Consider the following 17,745-nt stretch of genomic DNA (forward strand, 5'->3'; position numbering starts at 1 on the left):
GTAGTGATCTAGTGTTGCGGTTAGGCTCGTAATTAAGACAGGAGTCAGCCACAACGTTTCAATCTGCATCTGAGCCTTCCCCCATTCAACAGTGTTTTTAACTAGTCTTTCTGTACAGATCCATCCCTAGGCAAAACAAGTCTGACCTCTGCTTATGCACCATCAGTAAAAATAATGCCATCAAGGACATTACAAGTATCTATAACTTACTGTGGTGCGGACAGAGATTTCAGTTGCTTACCTGTCTTTTTACAATACCTGTAAGAATGACACTCTCATGATAATTAAGCGGCAAAATAACAGCAGCAGCTTCAGACCTTTCCTTTATGGGCTGGTTAATTTGCCACTAGCAGACTCTGGCCTCTTGCAAACACTCGTGCCCCTTGTGAACAGCAGGGGCCATTCACTGACAGATCCCCATTCAGCTGCTCCATACATTTCCACCACTCCAATGTGCTGTTTTTCTCTCTCTTCCCCCCGCCCCCTTTGCTCTGTCTCAGAAAACATCTGTTTCCAGATGTTGTTCTCAAGTCTAATTAATGCAACAAAAGGCTTGAGTTAATATATTTACAATGGCTTGAAATGTCGGCTGCTAGTTAATGTCAGCAATGGATCACCAGAGCACAACAGGACCCCCTCATTTCCTGACATGGAGGGGGGAAAAAGGAAAAAGAAACGGTGTGGATTTTTTTCCACTTAAGACATGGCCTTAAAAGGGGACCAGCTCCTTAAAAAACACCCCAGATTTACAGGATCAATAAGGTGGGCAGTTACTGAGACAGCTGGCTGGCGCGCCCAGCTACTGACAGGAACGAGCTGTTTGTTAAGAGAAGTTCAGCTTTCAGCAGAGGAAAGTTAACACTGCTTGGTGCTGTCACCCAGCCCTTAGAGTCCAAATAGAATGTTGCCATAGATTTGTTATAAGCTTGGTTAAAACACATAGCAGCATATGGCTATGACTGCACAAAGATATAAGGAGACCTGCGTTCTATTCCCAGCTTTGCCAGTGACTTCCTCCTGTGTGACCACTGGGTCCTGAACCTGAGAGGTGAGGAATGCAAATGCCAACTGAAATCAGAGAATTGCAGGGGCTAGGCAGTTCTCTCACAATCAGGCCCATAAAAAAGAAATTTCTCCGTGACTCAGTGTCCCCACCTGTAAAATAAGGAAATCATGTTTACTTTCCTACTTTAGAGGGGTATTGTGAGGCTTAATTGTTTAAGGTTTGTAGAGAACTTTGAGATCCTCAGATGAAAGGAACTAAAGAAAAGCAAAATACTAGCACCAGTTGTAAATTAATATACATAGACGTGTATAGAAAACAATGAACAAACATGTAAATTAACCAAAAGTATCTGGCATGTACTCAAAACAAAATAGCACCTGTAGGCACAGAGACAGGTTCACATCTCCTTTCTGCTTAGGGAAGTACATATTTTAATATATTTACCATAGGTTTCACTGCATGTTTATAATATAGTGTTACCGCCCCCAATGGACTAGTTAAAAACCATGAATGTCTGTGCTTATTGTCCTTTTATGGAATTATCTAAAACTTCCAAAGCAAAGAGAGTGCTATAACCTGAATGTTGGAATTCTGGGGAAAGTCCGACTAGGAGAAGTCAGCTGAGTGTACTGGGTCAGTGAAACCACACCACTGGTAGTGTTTGAGCATCTGGTTAAATGTCCCCAGCTTTGAGAGTCACAGCAAGTTCTGGGAGTGTTTCAGAAATAGGGACACACACACACACACACATATACACCCCCGCCCGCCCTGGAGGACTACGAAAAACCAGTAAAGAATTCTGCACCCAAATCAAGAGAAATGAGGTGATTCTAATTGCTGGGGACAGTCTCTGGAGGCACCTTATTAGCAGAGCAGCACCACTAACTCAGCTTACACAGTTGGATATGGTCCATAGCTAAATTAGTCAGTTTATATTGGCACAGGATTATAAAACTCCTTAATTCCTCATGGATAAAAAAATTACCCTCCTTGCACATCTGCAGCCAAAACTCCTCATCCACTAAACTCTGCTGAGTTGCAGCTCCCCAGCCTGCAGCAGCTATTACAGTAAATGAACTGATCAGAAGAGGAGGAGCTGGCTTAGAGGCAGGAAAAGGCATTTATAAAGTCACTCAACCGATGCTCGTGTCTGGACTGCAGGATCTATATCACAAATCAGATCTGAGGAGTGGGGAACTCTCTACAGCTAGCTCTGGGATTTGAATTATATACACACAGCATGTTTCCTTCTAAAAGTTAAGGCTGGATTTGGTGAATGCAGTGCTCATACTGGTACAAGTGAGACAGACTGATGGCCTTAGCAGGAGTCAGGCAGGTGCGGCACAAGTTTCTGCCAGTTCTCCTCAATCATGATCTTCCAGACCCTTTGCTATTCTGAACACTGGCTACTCCTAGCATTGCCAATGCTGCTCAGTCCTAACTCTTCCATCGCTGGTACTTCAGTCGCTGGCCCCCATATAGCTCTGCCCCGGTGCTTCCATTGTGGTCGTCAGCATCGTTATTGCGGCCATGGGCCTCCCCAGCCAACAGGTTTTTTCAATTCACCTCAGTACTGTCCTGCAACACCCCTTGCTATTCTCTCCCTCCAGCCATCCCCACATCTCTGTTCTAATCTGAGAAATCCATTATCCCAGCCCCAAGCCACCAGGCATATCTCACTTCAAACCTGTCCTACCACACTCCCTCTACTACAAGCCCAAGGCCCAACTGAGAAGCAAGAACTAAGCCTGGCCAAGTATGGTGGGTTTGTGATGTAGGCAGTCGCCCACTAGCAACTTACCTGGGAACATCAGCAGCAGCAGCATGTTCCCATTACGCCTCAGGCGTTTAGGGCAGTGACGATGCTCCTCCACTCCTGTCTGTTTCTGGCAAGCCTTTCAATGGTTCCCCAGCTCTTGCCCCAGGTTTTTCAGCTCGGCTTCTGCAGTACTTTGCCATGTTGTTTTCGGGCGGCCTTGTTTTCACTTGTCTTCAGGTGTCCATCTTATTGCTAGTCTGGTGATGGAATCCATTTCCATCCGAAGCACATGGCCAATCCATCTCCAACACCTCCTGGCAATGATGGTGCCCATATCCCCTTGGCTGCACTGTGTCAATAGATCTTGGTTTGAGATTGTTCTGGGCCAAAAGATACAGAGGATTATTCTGAGGCAGGTTGTATGGAATGAAGACAGTTTGGACATGTCATACTTTCTCATTCCCCAGCATTCTGCACTGTAACATAGTATTGAAAGTACGCAGCTCTGATAAATCTTGAGTTTGGTTTCGGTTGAGTTGATGATTTCCAGAATGTATTTAAGCTCCTGAAGGCGTTCCTGGCTTTATTGATTTTGTTCCAGATGCCCTGGCTTGTTCCACCGTCCTGGCTGATGGTGCTGCCCAAGTATGTGAATGTTTCTACATTGGTGAGAACATAATCCTCTATCTGTACTGCTGATAGTGAGGCAATATTAAAGGTCATGATATCTGTCTTATTGTGATTGATTTTTCAGTCCAATTTGCTGGCTGAATGCATTGAGCCAAGTTGTTTTTTCTTGTATATGGTGCTGGGTATGTGATAGGAGAGTGAGATCATCTGCGAAGTCCAGGTCTTCAAGCGTTGAGAGGGGTGTCCATTTAATGCCTCTTAGCATGTCTTCTGTTGTACACTGCATTACGCAGTCAATGGCAATGTTGAAGAGGATTGCAGACATGACACACCCCTGACGTACTTCTGTTTTGACTTCAAAACTGAGCTTACTGTGATCGCGCTGCATGTGAAGTTGAAATAAAAGCTTTTGGTGATGTTGATTATATGAGAGGGATTCCATATGCCTGCAGAATGCACCATAGGCTGGTCCTGTGAATGCTATCAAAAGCCTTCTCAAAGTCTGTGAAGTTTATGTAGAGCTGCTGTTGCCATTCTAAGCATTGTTCTATTATGTTTCGTGGAGTGAAGATCTGGTCTGAGTATTCACGCCCTTTTTGAAACTGGCTTGCTCTTGTCTGAGAAAATCTATCAACTGCCTCTGATATACGCTGGACTATGATCTTACACAATACTTGGCACAGATAAAAGTGTGATACCACGCCAGTTATTACAATCACTGAGAGTTCCTTTCTTTGGTATCTTCACGATAACCCCATTGGTCCATTCATCTGGCACTTTTTCCCTTTCCCAGACTGATATAAATAGAGGGGCCAGGATAGAGCCTCACGTTATTCAGGAGCTGGTGAGACCTATAGCTTTCAGCTGTAACAGGTCAGTGCATTAAGTCCTGGAAAACTCTGCCATTGCACTTAGCCTAAAATCCATCTTCTTAAATATATGCTGGTCAACAGGGCTGACAAACGGGCCACCATTCATCAGCAGGAGCAGTACAAACTTGAGAAAGGGTGAGGGAGATGGATTTTCAAACCTATTGTCTGTTTAATACAGAAATAACAAATGACACATGTTGTATTATTTATCTGTTGTACTTGTAGGGTTCCCATCACAATAGTATCTAAATACTATCATCTAGGTGCCAATGTGCTGCTATTTCTTCATATTTCTCCATCAAATCTTACCAACCTACAGAACAGAATCATCAGCAGAATTGAAAATAGGGCAATGAACTTAGACATTTCTCTTTCTTCCCTGATTTGCTTGTAGGATCTCCTATATCCTATTTTTTCACTCTTTTAACTCCCTCACCCACCTACCTTTGTCTTGCAGCTAACATGCTTTCAGCCAAGAAGGTCTGCATGGGCATCTCCTTAGGACTATCAACACCAATTTGAAATGGGTCATAGAAACACCTGTTGAGTGATAATTTCTTTCCCATCCTAGAAGCTTAATATACTAGCTCCAAAGCTACTCCTGCTGGCCAGGATTGGGAACCGGACGTGTTTCTTTCACATGGTATTGTGGATATTAACTGGGAGTTGGAAAAAAACCCTTCAGGTCTCCTCTCCCTGACTTCAGGGTGACACAGTGATGTTGATCTCCTGGAAAGTCATGTAGAAATGGGCCAGATCTGGATCTGATCTGGATCTGAACTCTTTCCAAACTCAAGGGTTTTAGATCTAGGGGTTTGTTGCCGGCCTGTCCCTAAGTAAATGGGCACAAATGTGTTAACCTTTCCAAAGTTCAACATACTTGTCAATAAACTCAGTTATGAGGAGATGTAGAATATTCAACATGCACCCAGTCGTTCTTTGCTTCACATGCACCAGACATGTACATGAAATCAAAGCCACATGACAACTGGAGAGAAACCGAAACAGAGAAGAGAAAATTGTGAGGGAATCACGGGTAGCAAACCCAGGTCCATAGGCAGTCCTCAGAGTGCAGCCACCACCCACCAGCTTGCTGGGACCAGCAGGGAGTGTGGGCTGGTGGACCCTAGCTCACCCGTGGTACCTCCTAAAAAGCTCCTGATAGGAAGAGACATCCAGCCTCTTCAAATGCCTCAGAGTCACTACTTAAGCCAAGAGGCACAGGAAATTGTCTGAGCAACTAGGTCATCCTCCTTGACAAACCTGCAGAAAACCAAGAAGCCTTCCTGTCTTTTCACCGTACAACTCTTCCTTGCCTGCTGACTATCTGCTCCTCCATCACCAATTTCCCTTCCTCAGGATGTCCCCCCATCCTTCATCTGCAGCAGTAAATGGGAGACTCTGTTTGGGATATAGCCTCCTTTTTGGCTGACCAGGCCAAAACTCACCTGAAATGGTTTGGACTGGCTATGTGGAAATGTATACAGTAGATTTTAACAGGGCAGAGAACGATTCCTTCAATCATACCAAAGCAGAGTTGATTAATTAAATCAACTGCCTATGGAAAAGATACTTGGAAATGCACTGATCTGTGGGTACAGCCCTGATGTGAAGAACTTGAAATGGATTTCTGTGCCTAGCTAAAATGGACTCTGCGTACAACCACCAGGGAGAAGACAGGGCTATAATTTTTGTGCCCTATTGGAATGATATCTAGATCATCTTGTTATCTGGTATCAATGGGGATTTAAATGCAAAGGGAAAGCAGATCAAGAATAGATAGGAGAGAATTGTAGAAAGAAAAGTATTTACTGCAAATAGTGTGATGCTGCCATATAAGACCATGAGCAGGGCATGTTTTGTAACTCCTAAATTCTGGCTTGTCCCAAGACGTGGATAACATCCAAACCTCAAAATAGGGAGGGTTAGGCAGTTAGCACAGTGTTCATGTGACAATGCAGGCGCTTCAGGCTTTTGTGATTGGCTGCCCTTACCTGCCAAAGGGCCAGTTCTACAACTCATGTGAGAGCTAGTCAGTGTGAGTGAGTGTTGCTGGATCAGGCCCTTAATGAGGAACTTCTGTGCTGGTCTGCAGTGTATGTGCAGCTTGACTCCCTTTCCTCTGCCTATATTCAAACCTACAATGAATCTTGTGCTGCTGAAAACACCATGCATCTCTGAATGTGAGTGGCTGGTACAACCAAGGTCTTAACCTAGTTAACTGGTGCAGTTCCCTGAAATGGTTGAGAACTAGAATGACTGTGAATAACCTGGCCCAAGAGTCCTTTCCTTTACAAAGACACATGCTGTACAGCATTGTGTAACCAAGAGAGCCCCAGAATAGGGGAAAATCAAAAGCTTCAGGAAATTCAATGGAAAGCCACAGAATGCTCTCCTGAAATGTACACACTTTCTCTGTGTACTAAACTCTCAGATTATGCAACATCAACTCTTTTATATGAGAAACTGTTGAAAGAATATAACCATCAGAGGACGGAGAATGTTTTCCATTTATCCAAAGAAACAACATTAATTTGAGCTGTTAAAAGACAAGAAACCTGTTAAAAGAAATTTTTAAAAAAGGGTTTCCTGCCTAGCAGACGCTAAAATCTCATTTTGGAAAATAAGTGGCTGTGAAAGGGATGTGGCTATTCAAAGAATAAGCACTGTGTGCTACTGGGCCCTCAGAGGGTTTGTTTGACTGAGAGGGAACAGTTCTCTCTCTCTTTAACCTGCTCCCACAGGTCTATTTCTTCAAACTCTCCGAACCGGAGATCAGGATGGAGATGAATATGAGTTTTCTCTGCCAATAATTCCAAGCACAGACTGCATGCAAAATGTTCATTTAAAATGTGTAAATGACAGGGAAATAGTCACAGGGGAACTTGACTTAAGAGGTCGGTTCACAGCTTCTGATTTAATGATCACACATCACTGTAGCCTCACATTGCTTTGTTGCTGTGTATGAGTGAGAGACAGAAACAGACAGTTCAAAGGATAGGCTGAGGGCAGATGAAGGGACAGAGGGGACACCACCCCTTGGGGTGAGATACTGCATGGGATTTATTTTCCTCAATGTGCAGAACATGGCAAAGCTAGGTTACATTTCAAGCCCTCATAGTTGGGAAGATTACATTTGGATCCTGTTTTCAAGGTTAACAGATGCAGTGCTGTCTTCCTAAGTCAGCAGATAACCTAAAACAATACCTCTGAGAGAGGTGAACTGGTGGTTGCTGTAGGGTGCCCTGAAATGCCAGATAAGCCTGCAAGGCATTTCTTACCTTCTCAGGTATCCTTCACCTGGCTGTGCTCACCCTGAGAGCTTTATGCAGGACTTGGGGATGCTCCCGAGTGGGCAGAGTGGCTGTTCATTTAGCTCTGTAGAACTAATTACAGTCCTGTGGGAGAAGACTCAGCAAGAGTAGTTACAAGAACCATGGAGGGCGGATGGCTTCTGCCAGTGTCAAAATTTCCTCTACTAATGTATAAGGGCAGAGAAAAGGAGCCATCCCATAGACACGGATGTACCTCATATAGTGCAAGGGTATTGTTCCACCAAACCTGCAGGCACATACCTTTCAATGGCTGGGGCAGATATCTAGCAATCAGCACTGCCAATTAACCATATAAACCATCAATTAGTGCTAAGAATGGGTAGAGTTGGTGCTCATTTAATATCTCTTACTCGTTTTCTCTCTCTAGAACACCCATATCTGGTCCTACAGACCTGAGACCTTTAATCTGGGTGCTAAATTTCAGCACATGTTATCTTGAGAAGCTATTGAATTGAGTTTCCATTTCTCACAGGTTTCCATGGGAACAAGTGTCAATTTCTCTTGAGTTCTATAGAAGTGATGGCTACACCCTCTTTATTCCTGTTACCCACCCCACTACACAGCTCTCATCCCTTCTCCAGACAAAGTAACCATTCTGTAAACCTTCTCCAAACATGGGGAGGTGCGTGGGGAAGGGAAACCAAGAAGCTGAAATCCTGTTTTATGGAATGCTTAGTGCAAAGAAAGGAGAAACTGCACTGATTGAGGTACTTGGCATGTCTAACGATAGCCCCTTTCTAACCCGTGGTCTCAAATCACTTAACCAACACTAGGCAAAGTACACTCAGGATGCTCCAGCGCTAATGACCCTCTTTGCACTTCCTGGGGAATAAATTCTAATGGAGAGCTGATGGTGTCTCCACTAGTAGGGTGCTCTTGGGGATGCTTGCTATGGAAAGGATCCTTCTTCACTCCCACTGGGGGCTCCATGGGAATCCTGTGAGCAGGAATCGCTGCAAGGAGGTGTTCAGTCAGTGTACTGCCAGGCTGCCTGGACACCCCCTTTCCCCAGCTAGCACAGCCTACAATGGGGCTACACTGGTCTTCTACATTCCCCGGCCTGTTTCCCCAGTGCAAAGAAGTTTGTGGCCACTTTCCACTGTAACCTCCTCCCTTAGCAGAGTTGCTGTCACCACAGACCTCTGCTACACTCTGTGCCTGCAAAATCTGATATAGACCTGGCTGTTAATTAAAACCCATGTGAGTTAAGCGAGAGATACTGAGACCAATTCACCCACCACTGAAATGCTGCCATCTCCCCAGTGGAACATAGCACCTGTATAACCATGCAGGCTGCTGGTGCACTGAGACCACTGCCCATCATGCTGGCCACTATTGTCTCATTGTTTCCTTTCCCTTCCCTGTCTGTCTGTATCCATCTGTTGTCTCTTGTCTTATACTTGAATTGTAAGCTCCTCGGGGCAGGGGCCATCTTTTGTTCTGTGTTAGTACAACACATACCACAATGGGGTCCTGGTCCTTGACTGGGGGTCCTAAGCAACATGGTATGTAACTAATAGATGATAATAAATAATAATAATAATAAAATGATATTACATTTTAGATAGCAAAATGAATAATACAGAACCCAGTGGGAATTGCAAGGGGAACATAGGCAGACAGAATGTAATTACCTCAGCTGGAATTTGGCCAGGACCCATATTTTTACTTCAACAGAAAGTGACATAGGATCTGTAATGACCGCAAGTGATAAGAGACTCATTTTTTACATCTGGTTGAAAAAATAGTACTTTGAGCAGCCCGGTGCCCCCTAGCCCTATGCTTGGAGAGGAGAACAATATGTACTGAATCATCAGCCTCACTTCCTGCAGCACCAGAGTGTGTCAGGGGAGGCGTCCTGTCCAACAACTGACCTTGACCAAGCACGATTAGGTTATAAACCTAACATGATCAGAAATATGAGCATTTAAGAGACCCCCCCGCCCCCCAAGCAGTGATCCCCTTCTCTTCCAACACAGTCTCCAGCTCCTCCATTTTGAGCCATAACATAATTTTGATTGAAGATATCTGGGATCTATATGCCAGTAGAGGCTGCTGAAAGGATAGAGCCCATTCAGTTCAGCTGCATGCTGAATGTTAGATCTTACGTGGCTTTTGTGGACTTTGTTCAGAGTTTTGGCTATTTCCCTCCTGTCCCACATCAGCGAGCTGCTCTTCTGAAACACCTGCGCCAAATTAACCTACATGTCCTAGTTACTGAGCCAGATTTGCCTCCATACCAAGAAAGAAGCCAGTGGAAGATTCACAGCAGAACAATCTGAAAGCAGGGTGAAGTTCTGCTCCCAGTTACTGCCGTCCCAGACAAGTTCACAACACCAGATCTGTCCAGAAACCAGGACCCATTTGTGGCAGTATCATAAAGTCCCTTCTGAAGGAAGTTAGAAAAACACCATGGTGTGAGACAAGGGAAGAAGTGTGAGTCCTGTCTCTGCTTTACAATCTCTTTCCTGATACTATAAATAACTGCAGTGAGTGCCACTTCAAAGGGAAGGGGTAGCTGATGAGAGGTGCTTTGGGGACTGATGGGGATGGGGGCGTCGCAAGGTCTGATCCCACCCAGAAACTTTGCATAAATAAATAAATCATTGCACAGAGAAAGAGAGAGAGGGAGAGCAGAGGAGGTTACTTTGGGAAGCAGTACAGCTTGCTCATCCGATCCGTGTAGTTCAGACAGAGTGTGTCATGTTACAGAGAAGCCAGGATCAGCCACAGTGCAACTCCAAAGCAGTTGAGAATTACCTCTCTCCAATGGGGACTTTCATGTGCAATCTCTTAACCACTCTGCTAAGGAACTGAAACTGACAAACCTAGAGGGAGAGGAAAAGAACAACAAACAAAAAAGACTGAAAGACATAAACTGATCTGATTATTTTCCCCAAAACTTTTCTGGAGTTGGAGCCTTTCTTTTTTTGAAATAACTTTTTCCCCCTTTTTATCCATACAATTTTGTTATTATTGTTGTTATAATTTCTATTATTCAGTGGCATTGGGATTCCCTCGGACGCTGCTCTTCCATGAATTCTGGATTGTTCTTCTTGGAGTGGGATTGAAACTTTATTTATTCTATTTATTTATTTATTGTTTCTCAGGACAGGGAGGGAATGTTGGAGGAGAAGGGCTGGAAAGGTGCTAGCAATGGTGCCTTTGACAGGGGGTGCATTGCTCCCCCCAGGACAGGGGATGGAGAAAGATGCTGCAGGTTTCCTCTACTGCTGGGCTCTGGGCTTCCTGGGGTGTCTTTGATTTCTCTGGTGTTGAGCCTCCTGCTATACTTTAGGACATCAGACCTGCAATCCAGGGTTTCACATTTGGAAGCAGACAGATGCGTTCAGCTCCCTGCCTGGCTCTCTGCAGACCAAATGGAGACAGCTATTTTGGGAAGAGTTGACCAACTGCTTGATGAGGTCTGTGTGCTTTCATTTTCATATAAATATATATTTTAGCTTTTTCTATTTTGCTTAAAGAATTTTCTAAGCAAATGATACAACCGAGTGCCTGTTAACTCATTCAGATGTGAATCCCCTCAGATAGCTCCCCTTTAGTCCTCCTTCTTTATAAGCAGCTCAGATTTTGCTTCTGTCTGACAAAGTCTATGATTTGTCTGAGCTTTCACGGTTTTAAAATTAGAGGGTTTTGTTTCTTTTCCCCAAGAAAGGGCCCCTTTATAGCATCAGTTTTTAGCTTCAGTCTGGTAATGAGGGGTTTTGGATTCATATGAGATGACAGAATACCACTAGGGGTAGGTACACAAGGTGCAATTCAGAGACCAGATTTAAACATCACATTAACACAGTTTAAAACAAATAGAAAAATGCACCACCAGCTGAACCGAACATGCCTGGGAACAGCCTGGTGATAGTAGCAAAGGTACCCATATTGTGACAGGTAAACTGGGAAAAGCAGCAGGCAGAGACAGGTAAATAATATGATGAGCTGATTCCTAGATGCTTGTTTCAAAGCAGTTTGGAAGAAATTCCCATTTATTTCAATCCAAACTACTTTTACAGTAGTTTGGAAAATAGAAAGACAAATATTGCTAGAGTCCTTCTAGGTATTAACAGAAGTTCATACTCCTGAACTCTTCGCTGGCTTAAGCACTTAGGGCCTGATCCAAACATTACTGAAGTCAATCAGAGTCTGTCTGTGGAGTCCATGGGGCTGTGGATCAGATTCTTAGTTACTACACTGATAGCTACTGTCAAAAAATCTTAGACAGACAGACCAATAGATAGATGAGTCATATTGTGCATCTTAAAGCTCAGAGATAAACCCCTCCAACCCTGAAAGATCTCCCACTTCATCATTGTAATGTAGCCACTTCATGTTTCTAATCATACAATCATAGAAATGTAGGGCTGGAAGGGACCTTTGAGAGTCATCTAATCCAGTCCCCTGCACTGAGGCAGGACCAAGTCTACCTAGACCACCCCTGACAGGTGTTTGTCCAACTGGTTCTTAAAAACTTCCAGTGACAGAGATTCCACAACCTCCCTTGGAAGCCAATTACAGAGTTTAACAATCCTTATAGTTAGAACGTTTTTCCTAATATCTATCTTCAATTTCCTTTGTTGCAGATTAAGCCCATTATTTCTTGTCCCACCTTTAGTGGACATGCAGAATAATATATCACTGTCCTCTTTAAAGCAGTCCTTAACATATATGACTGTTATCAGGTCCTCCTTCAGTCTTCTTTTCTCATGACTAAACATGCCAAGTTTTTTTAACCTTCTTCATAGCTCAGGTTTTCTAAGCCTTTTATCATTTTGTAGCTCTCCTCTGGACTCTTTCTAATATGTCCACATCTTTCCTAAAGTGTGGTGCCAAGAATTTAACACAGTACTCCAGCTGAGGCCTCACCAGTGCCCAGTAGAGCGTGACAGTCTTACATAGGATACTCCTGTTAATACAGTGCATTTGTTCGTCTCAATTGTTGTTGATGGCCAACTTTTACAACCCTGTACAGCTTGTGGGTTTTGTTGTGGTTCTGACAAGTGCTAGAAGTTAGATTGGTGCTCACTTGTCCAAACTGGTCAAAGATGCCGAACTTTGGTGTGCACTGATTCAAATGATAAGGGAGGATGTTCTGTGATACCCAGAGAGATCGGGGGGGGAGGAGGGGGGGGAGAAAGGGGGGTATGCTAGGTCTTTTTTTTCTCTTTCACTGTGCAAACCACTCCAGCTTTTGCTCAAGTCATAAGTATTACAGATTCGTATAAATGTGGGGTAGGGAAAGGATGGCTTATAAAAAATGGAGCTAGTTTCTGCAGCCCATTGTGTTTCATTATTTCATTCACATATTGCAATATTAGGAAACTAGTCAAGGAACAAAGCAATAAAACTACTCTGTTTTAATGGCCATTGAGAGCTGCATTACCCTAGAACATCAGCAAACAATGAATAAGAGCAGCACTGTGACTCTACCATGATCTCATCATACTCTGAGATAGGACTTTTGGCTCAGGTTAAAATAATGGGGGGTTCTGGGTAAAATATCGCTGTACTACATGTAATGACTCTGCGTGCTTGATATCTGTGGATGGTTCTTTGACAGCCTGATTAGCTTGCAGATGAGCTCTTTAATAGCTAACATTGGTATGGCACTGCAGTGGGGAAGCTCACACAGCTGAACTCCTAGCTGGGATTGACAGGGCACTACCCTACAAGCCCACACTGCTAGTAATGCACTTCTGTGAAGTAGATCACATTGCTAAAGTCCTACTGAACTATGTGGGGCACTGCCACAAAGAGGCTCACACACTGTTCAATTCCCAGCTGACCCTGGCAGAATGGGAATATGAAGGAAGTCCCTATCGCTGGAGTCCCTGTTGGTATTGATAGGACACTGGTGTAAGGAAGCTGGCATAGGAGACAGCACTGCTAGGACATTGCCTTGCGAAAGCTTCAAAATTATAACAGAACTCAATGAAAGAAGTTAAGGAGTATTTGTGGCACCTTAGAGACTAACCAATTTATTTGAGCATGAGCTTTCGTGAGCTACAGCTCACTTCATCGGAATCCGATGAAGTGAGCTGTAGCTCACGAAAGCTCATGCTCAAATAAATTGGTTAGTCTCTAAGGTGCCACAAGTACTCCTTTTCTTTTTGCGAATACAGACTAACACGGCTGTTACTCTGAAACCTGAAAGAAGTTAGGTTCTCTAAGAGAAAATGAGTCTGATTCTCCTGTCACACCAGATTTACACTGTTGTAACTGCATCTACTTCAATGGAGTTACTCCTGATTGACACCCATGTCCATCAGAAGAGAATCAAACCCAGTAAACTATATGTTTTCTCTTCTAATAGCTAGTTCAACACTCTAGCAGCACAAGTCCCCAGGAAGAATGTCAAGAGATAAGAAGGAAAGAGACAGAGCAAAAGCATAGAGGAGAAAGGGAGACTGAGAAAGGAGATTAAAGGGAGGGAGAACAAGAATGGGAAAAGCAAGAGAGGGAGACAGAAACTGGTGGAATATGAGAGAAAGGGGCTGGGAGATCGCTTTAGTGGAAGGGTGAGCAAGGAAGCATATTCATCCCCTTCTCTTTCAGAGCGTCAGGCCTCTTACGGCCACATCCTCCCGGACGAACTACACTCTCCCTCAATATTTTGACCTTAATGAGTTTTACAGCTGCCAGTTTCATAGAATTCAGCACGAAATAATGTTTTTTAAAAAATCCCCAGACTTCCAAAGCTGTGGAATCCATCCTAATTGGGGGAGGGGGGAACTGCTGGGGTAAGGAGAAGGACATGGAGTGAAGCAGCCCGGCATCCTCCTTTCAATTGTGTCAGGGGGTGAGGGTGGGGGGACACCTGTATTTGTGGACTGGGGATTTTGTGAGTGTGTATGTACATATATTGGGCTTTGATTCACATGCATGTGACTGTGTGTTCTCTGTGTGTGGATGTAAAGTCAATGTATGTACGAGAACTGTTACTGCATGTGTTTGTGTGTTTATGGTGAATGTGCAGTTTTGTGTGGTGCGTGTATGCAAGTGTGTTGCAAATGGGCGAGTTGTGAGGTGTTTCTAAGGGTGAGCATATACTTGAGAGTGGATTGTGACTGTGTGTCGTTTTCTGTTTGCCTGTGCGTGTTCAGGCTGCGTTACCACCACATACCTTTATGGGGGCAGCATGTTGGGAAGACTAAGGGCCCAATTCTCATCTGTGCTCTGGTGGCATAAAGGGGATACCGATGGCACCCTGGGACTAGTCCTTTGTTAGGGGGTTTCTCAGCTAGCTTATATCTGCCAGAGTAGCTCTACACTGCCGTCCCCACAAGGCGTAAAAGGTGTGCCAGGGCAGGCAGGGGAAAAGGGAAGGAGAGGGAGTGGTTGGACCATGCTGGACTCTGGCTGTTCTTGCCTGGGGTTGGTCCAGGTGTTCTTGCCTGGGGGCAGCCAGTGCAGTCATAGTGTAAGTTCTAGCTTGCACCAGGGGCATGAAAGAGTTCCAGCTTCCCTGAAAACATGGTGATGGGAAGGAGGTTGGCAGCCACATGTCCCCCTCCCCTAACCACACCCCATTCCTCTGTGAAGTGCAGGAATGGAGCAACAGAGAATTGGTGCCTAAATACATAAGTGATCTAGCAAGACTCTCACTCACACAGACAACATTTGTGCTGCTTACACCCAGGTGAAGGGCCCATTCCTGCTTCCCATGGAGAGTGAGGAATCAACTGGAGAAACACATCCAGCACAACAGAAAGCCACTCTCATCCATTTCAATTTCCTCTTCTTCCCAGGTGCTGCATCCACAAGCTATTCCATGTGGGCATCTACCTCCAGTTCAGGTTGTTCCAGTGCTGCCCACTCTCACATTTCTTTAAATCTTGTGATATTTGTCGTCTTTGTAAAGCCACAGCTCCTGGAGTCAGGGCATTACATGAGAATCTCAGTTTTCATTTTTTAATGTAAGTTTTTAACTGTCATAGTTGCAGAGAAAAGCTCGAGAGACTCCGGAACCAGAAGGCAAATAAAAAGAACCCAAAACGGTATCATTTTTTAAAATCTTATGTTTTTAAATCAAATCTCATGATATTTTTTTTACCTAACTCTCATACTTAGTGTTGTTCCTCCCTTAAGTCCAATAGAATTAACAGACTGGTGGGCAGTCCTGTACAGAGCCAGGCTGACTCGTGCAGACTTCATTAGCTACTGTCAAAACTTCTCACTAGGGTCACATGTAGTAAATACTGGGCTGGAGTTTTCTGCCAGCCAGGAATGGATTCTATGTCTTTTCCTGAAAAAGTCTGTGCCGACTAGGACTGATATGGATGTTTCCGAGAAAACTTTGGCTGCAGGCTAGAATTCCTCTGTATTTATGGGGCATGAGAAAAATCAAATAACAAGTGCAAATAAACTGTACAGTTGGCATTGAAAGCCGAGGCAGTGATTTGAAAAGAGGCAAGCGAAGCATTTCCCCAGGCTTGTGAACATGTGGCCTTGTCTCTTCTTGCCAAAAGCTCAGTGGGATGGAGCATGGGGTGCTCTCGGGGCTGCCTGCTCACAATACATGAAGAAGTGGTGAACTTCCAGAGTTGGATATTCGTCATTTTACATCATTTAAAAACAATCATCATCCTGAAAACCCCCAGGAAACAGAGAGTTGACTTTACTAGCACTCTGCACCTGTACAAAATACAACTCAACTGTGTATCTAATGTCAAGGAGCCCATTTGTCACCTCTTTAAAGAGATTTGGGGGCTGGGTTGGAGGAGGGGAGAAGGGATCAATGTTTTTTTCTATGTGTCGGTATAGACTTCTAATTTTCTCAGCCTTGGGGAAGGTGCTCAGCAGGGGAACTCGTGGTATATTTTCCTTCTCTGTTCCCATCTGAAGATTTTCCTCTCACTTCATTTAAGTGGTTCAGGGAACTAAATTTCATGATTCTTGCTATCTAACGGTCAGCTAGTGCCAAGCTGCGGTGCCTTTAGTACTATGTGCTACCTTCCACTGGCTCTCCATCTTGGCATTGCCAATCCCCTACATTCAAAAATCATGAGAAAGGTCCCAAAATCATGAGATTGGCTTAAAATCATGAAATTTTACAAAATAAGTTTTGGTTTCTACTTATTTGCCTTTTGGTTTTTGAGTTTGTAGAGCTCACTATTGAAGGCTTTTCTTTGCAACCAAGGGGGCTAGAAACCTTTTAAAAAAATTAATGTGAGAGTCTCACATGCTCAGGTAGCATGCTCCAGGAGGTGGGGCTATAAGAACACCAAATACCATGAGACTTGAGATAAAATCACAAGAGCTATTAGCAACGCTACTAGTCTTTGCACTCTTCTGATTGGCTATAATGGATTCTCTAGAATCTGTTTCCTTTAGCAGTTGGGGGTAGAACAGGAAATGATTTTACCCCCCTCATGAACCAAAACAACTGCAGCTGCTCAAGAGCTCTAATCCAGTGCTTCCCAAATGTTTGACTAAGGTGACCGATCAGCTACATTTGGCTTTTTTTTTTTTTTTTGTGACCCAACATTACGTATATGCACCTTCCCCCTGACACCACAGCCCTAATCCCAGCCCAGTGTGGAGGGGACGCCCAGGGGCGTGGTGTGGGGTTGGAGAGTGAGTCTGCCCCGCACTTACCCGTACTCACTCACTCATGACAGAGGAGAGGTGAAGCCAAATTTGAGTGTGTGGCATTGTGACCTGGCGCATGAGGGTGCAGCACCTCTAGGGTATGGTCCGGCCACCCCTCCTGGAGTGACAGCTGGGCCAACCCTGAGTGGTGGTGCAGCCCTATGTGCCAGGTCCCAATGCCTGGAACAGGGAGCTAGGCCCAGCCCCATGGGACAGGAGTCACTGCTGTGTAGTGGGCTCACTCGCCAACCCTCCGTACCCTCTCCGGGGCCTCCTCTCAGCACTGGGGCAGGAGAAGTGTATGTTTGCCTAGACCAGAGGCCAGTGATGGGTTAATCACCATACATGACGACCCATCTAGACCCTTTCCGCAACCCACTTGTAGGTCGGGACCCACAGTTTGGGAAACACTGCTTTAGTTTACCCCATCCCAAGTACCGCTCCCTGTTTCCCCCAAGCTAGGACACGTCCCAACCAGGCACTCACTTGGAATGGAAGAAGGGTTTTAAAGACTCCTATTAACTTCAACTGGATTTGGAT

At 44.5% G+C, this 17,745-nt stretch overlaps 1 protein-coding gene and 1 long non-coding RNA gene across 2 annotated transcripts in view; one reads left to right on the plus strand and one right to left on the minus strand.

Moving 5' to 3' along the window:
* The window catches only part of LOC141990977 (uncharacterized), a 168,810-nt gene extending 168,480 nt beyond the window's left edge, over positions 1–330 (minus strand). The window contains exon 1 of the long non-coding RNA XR_012640308.1: positions 242–330. This is a non-coding gene — a long non-coding RNA (uncharacterized LOC141990977). The remainder of the gene's footprint in view (positions 1–241) is intronic.
* Positions 331–10,244: 9,914 nt separating this feature from the next.
* The window catches only part of COL13A1 (collagen type XIII alpha 1 chain), a 153,282-nt gene continuing 145,781 nt past the window's right edge, over positions 10,245–17,745 (plus strand). The window contains exon 1 of the mRNA XM_074958917.1: positions 10,245–11,027. Within this exon, the coding sequence (XP_074815018.1) occupies positions 10,725–11,027 (303 nt within the window). The 5' untranslated portion in view covers positions 10,245–10,724. The remainder of the gene's footprint in view (positions 11,028–17,745) is intronic.

Source organism: Natator depressus, chromosome 7 (genome assembly GCF_965152275.1).
Source record: "Natator depressus isolate rNatDep1 chromosome 7, rNatDep2.hap1, whole genome shotgun sequence".
NCBI lineage: Eukaryota > Metazoa > Chordata > Testudines > Cheloniidae > Natator > Natator depressus.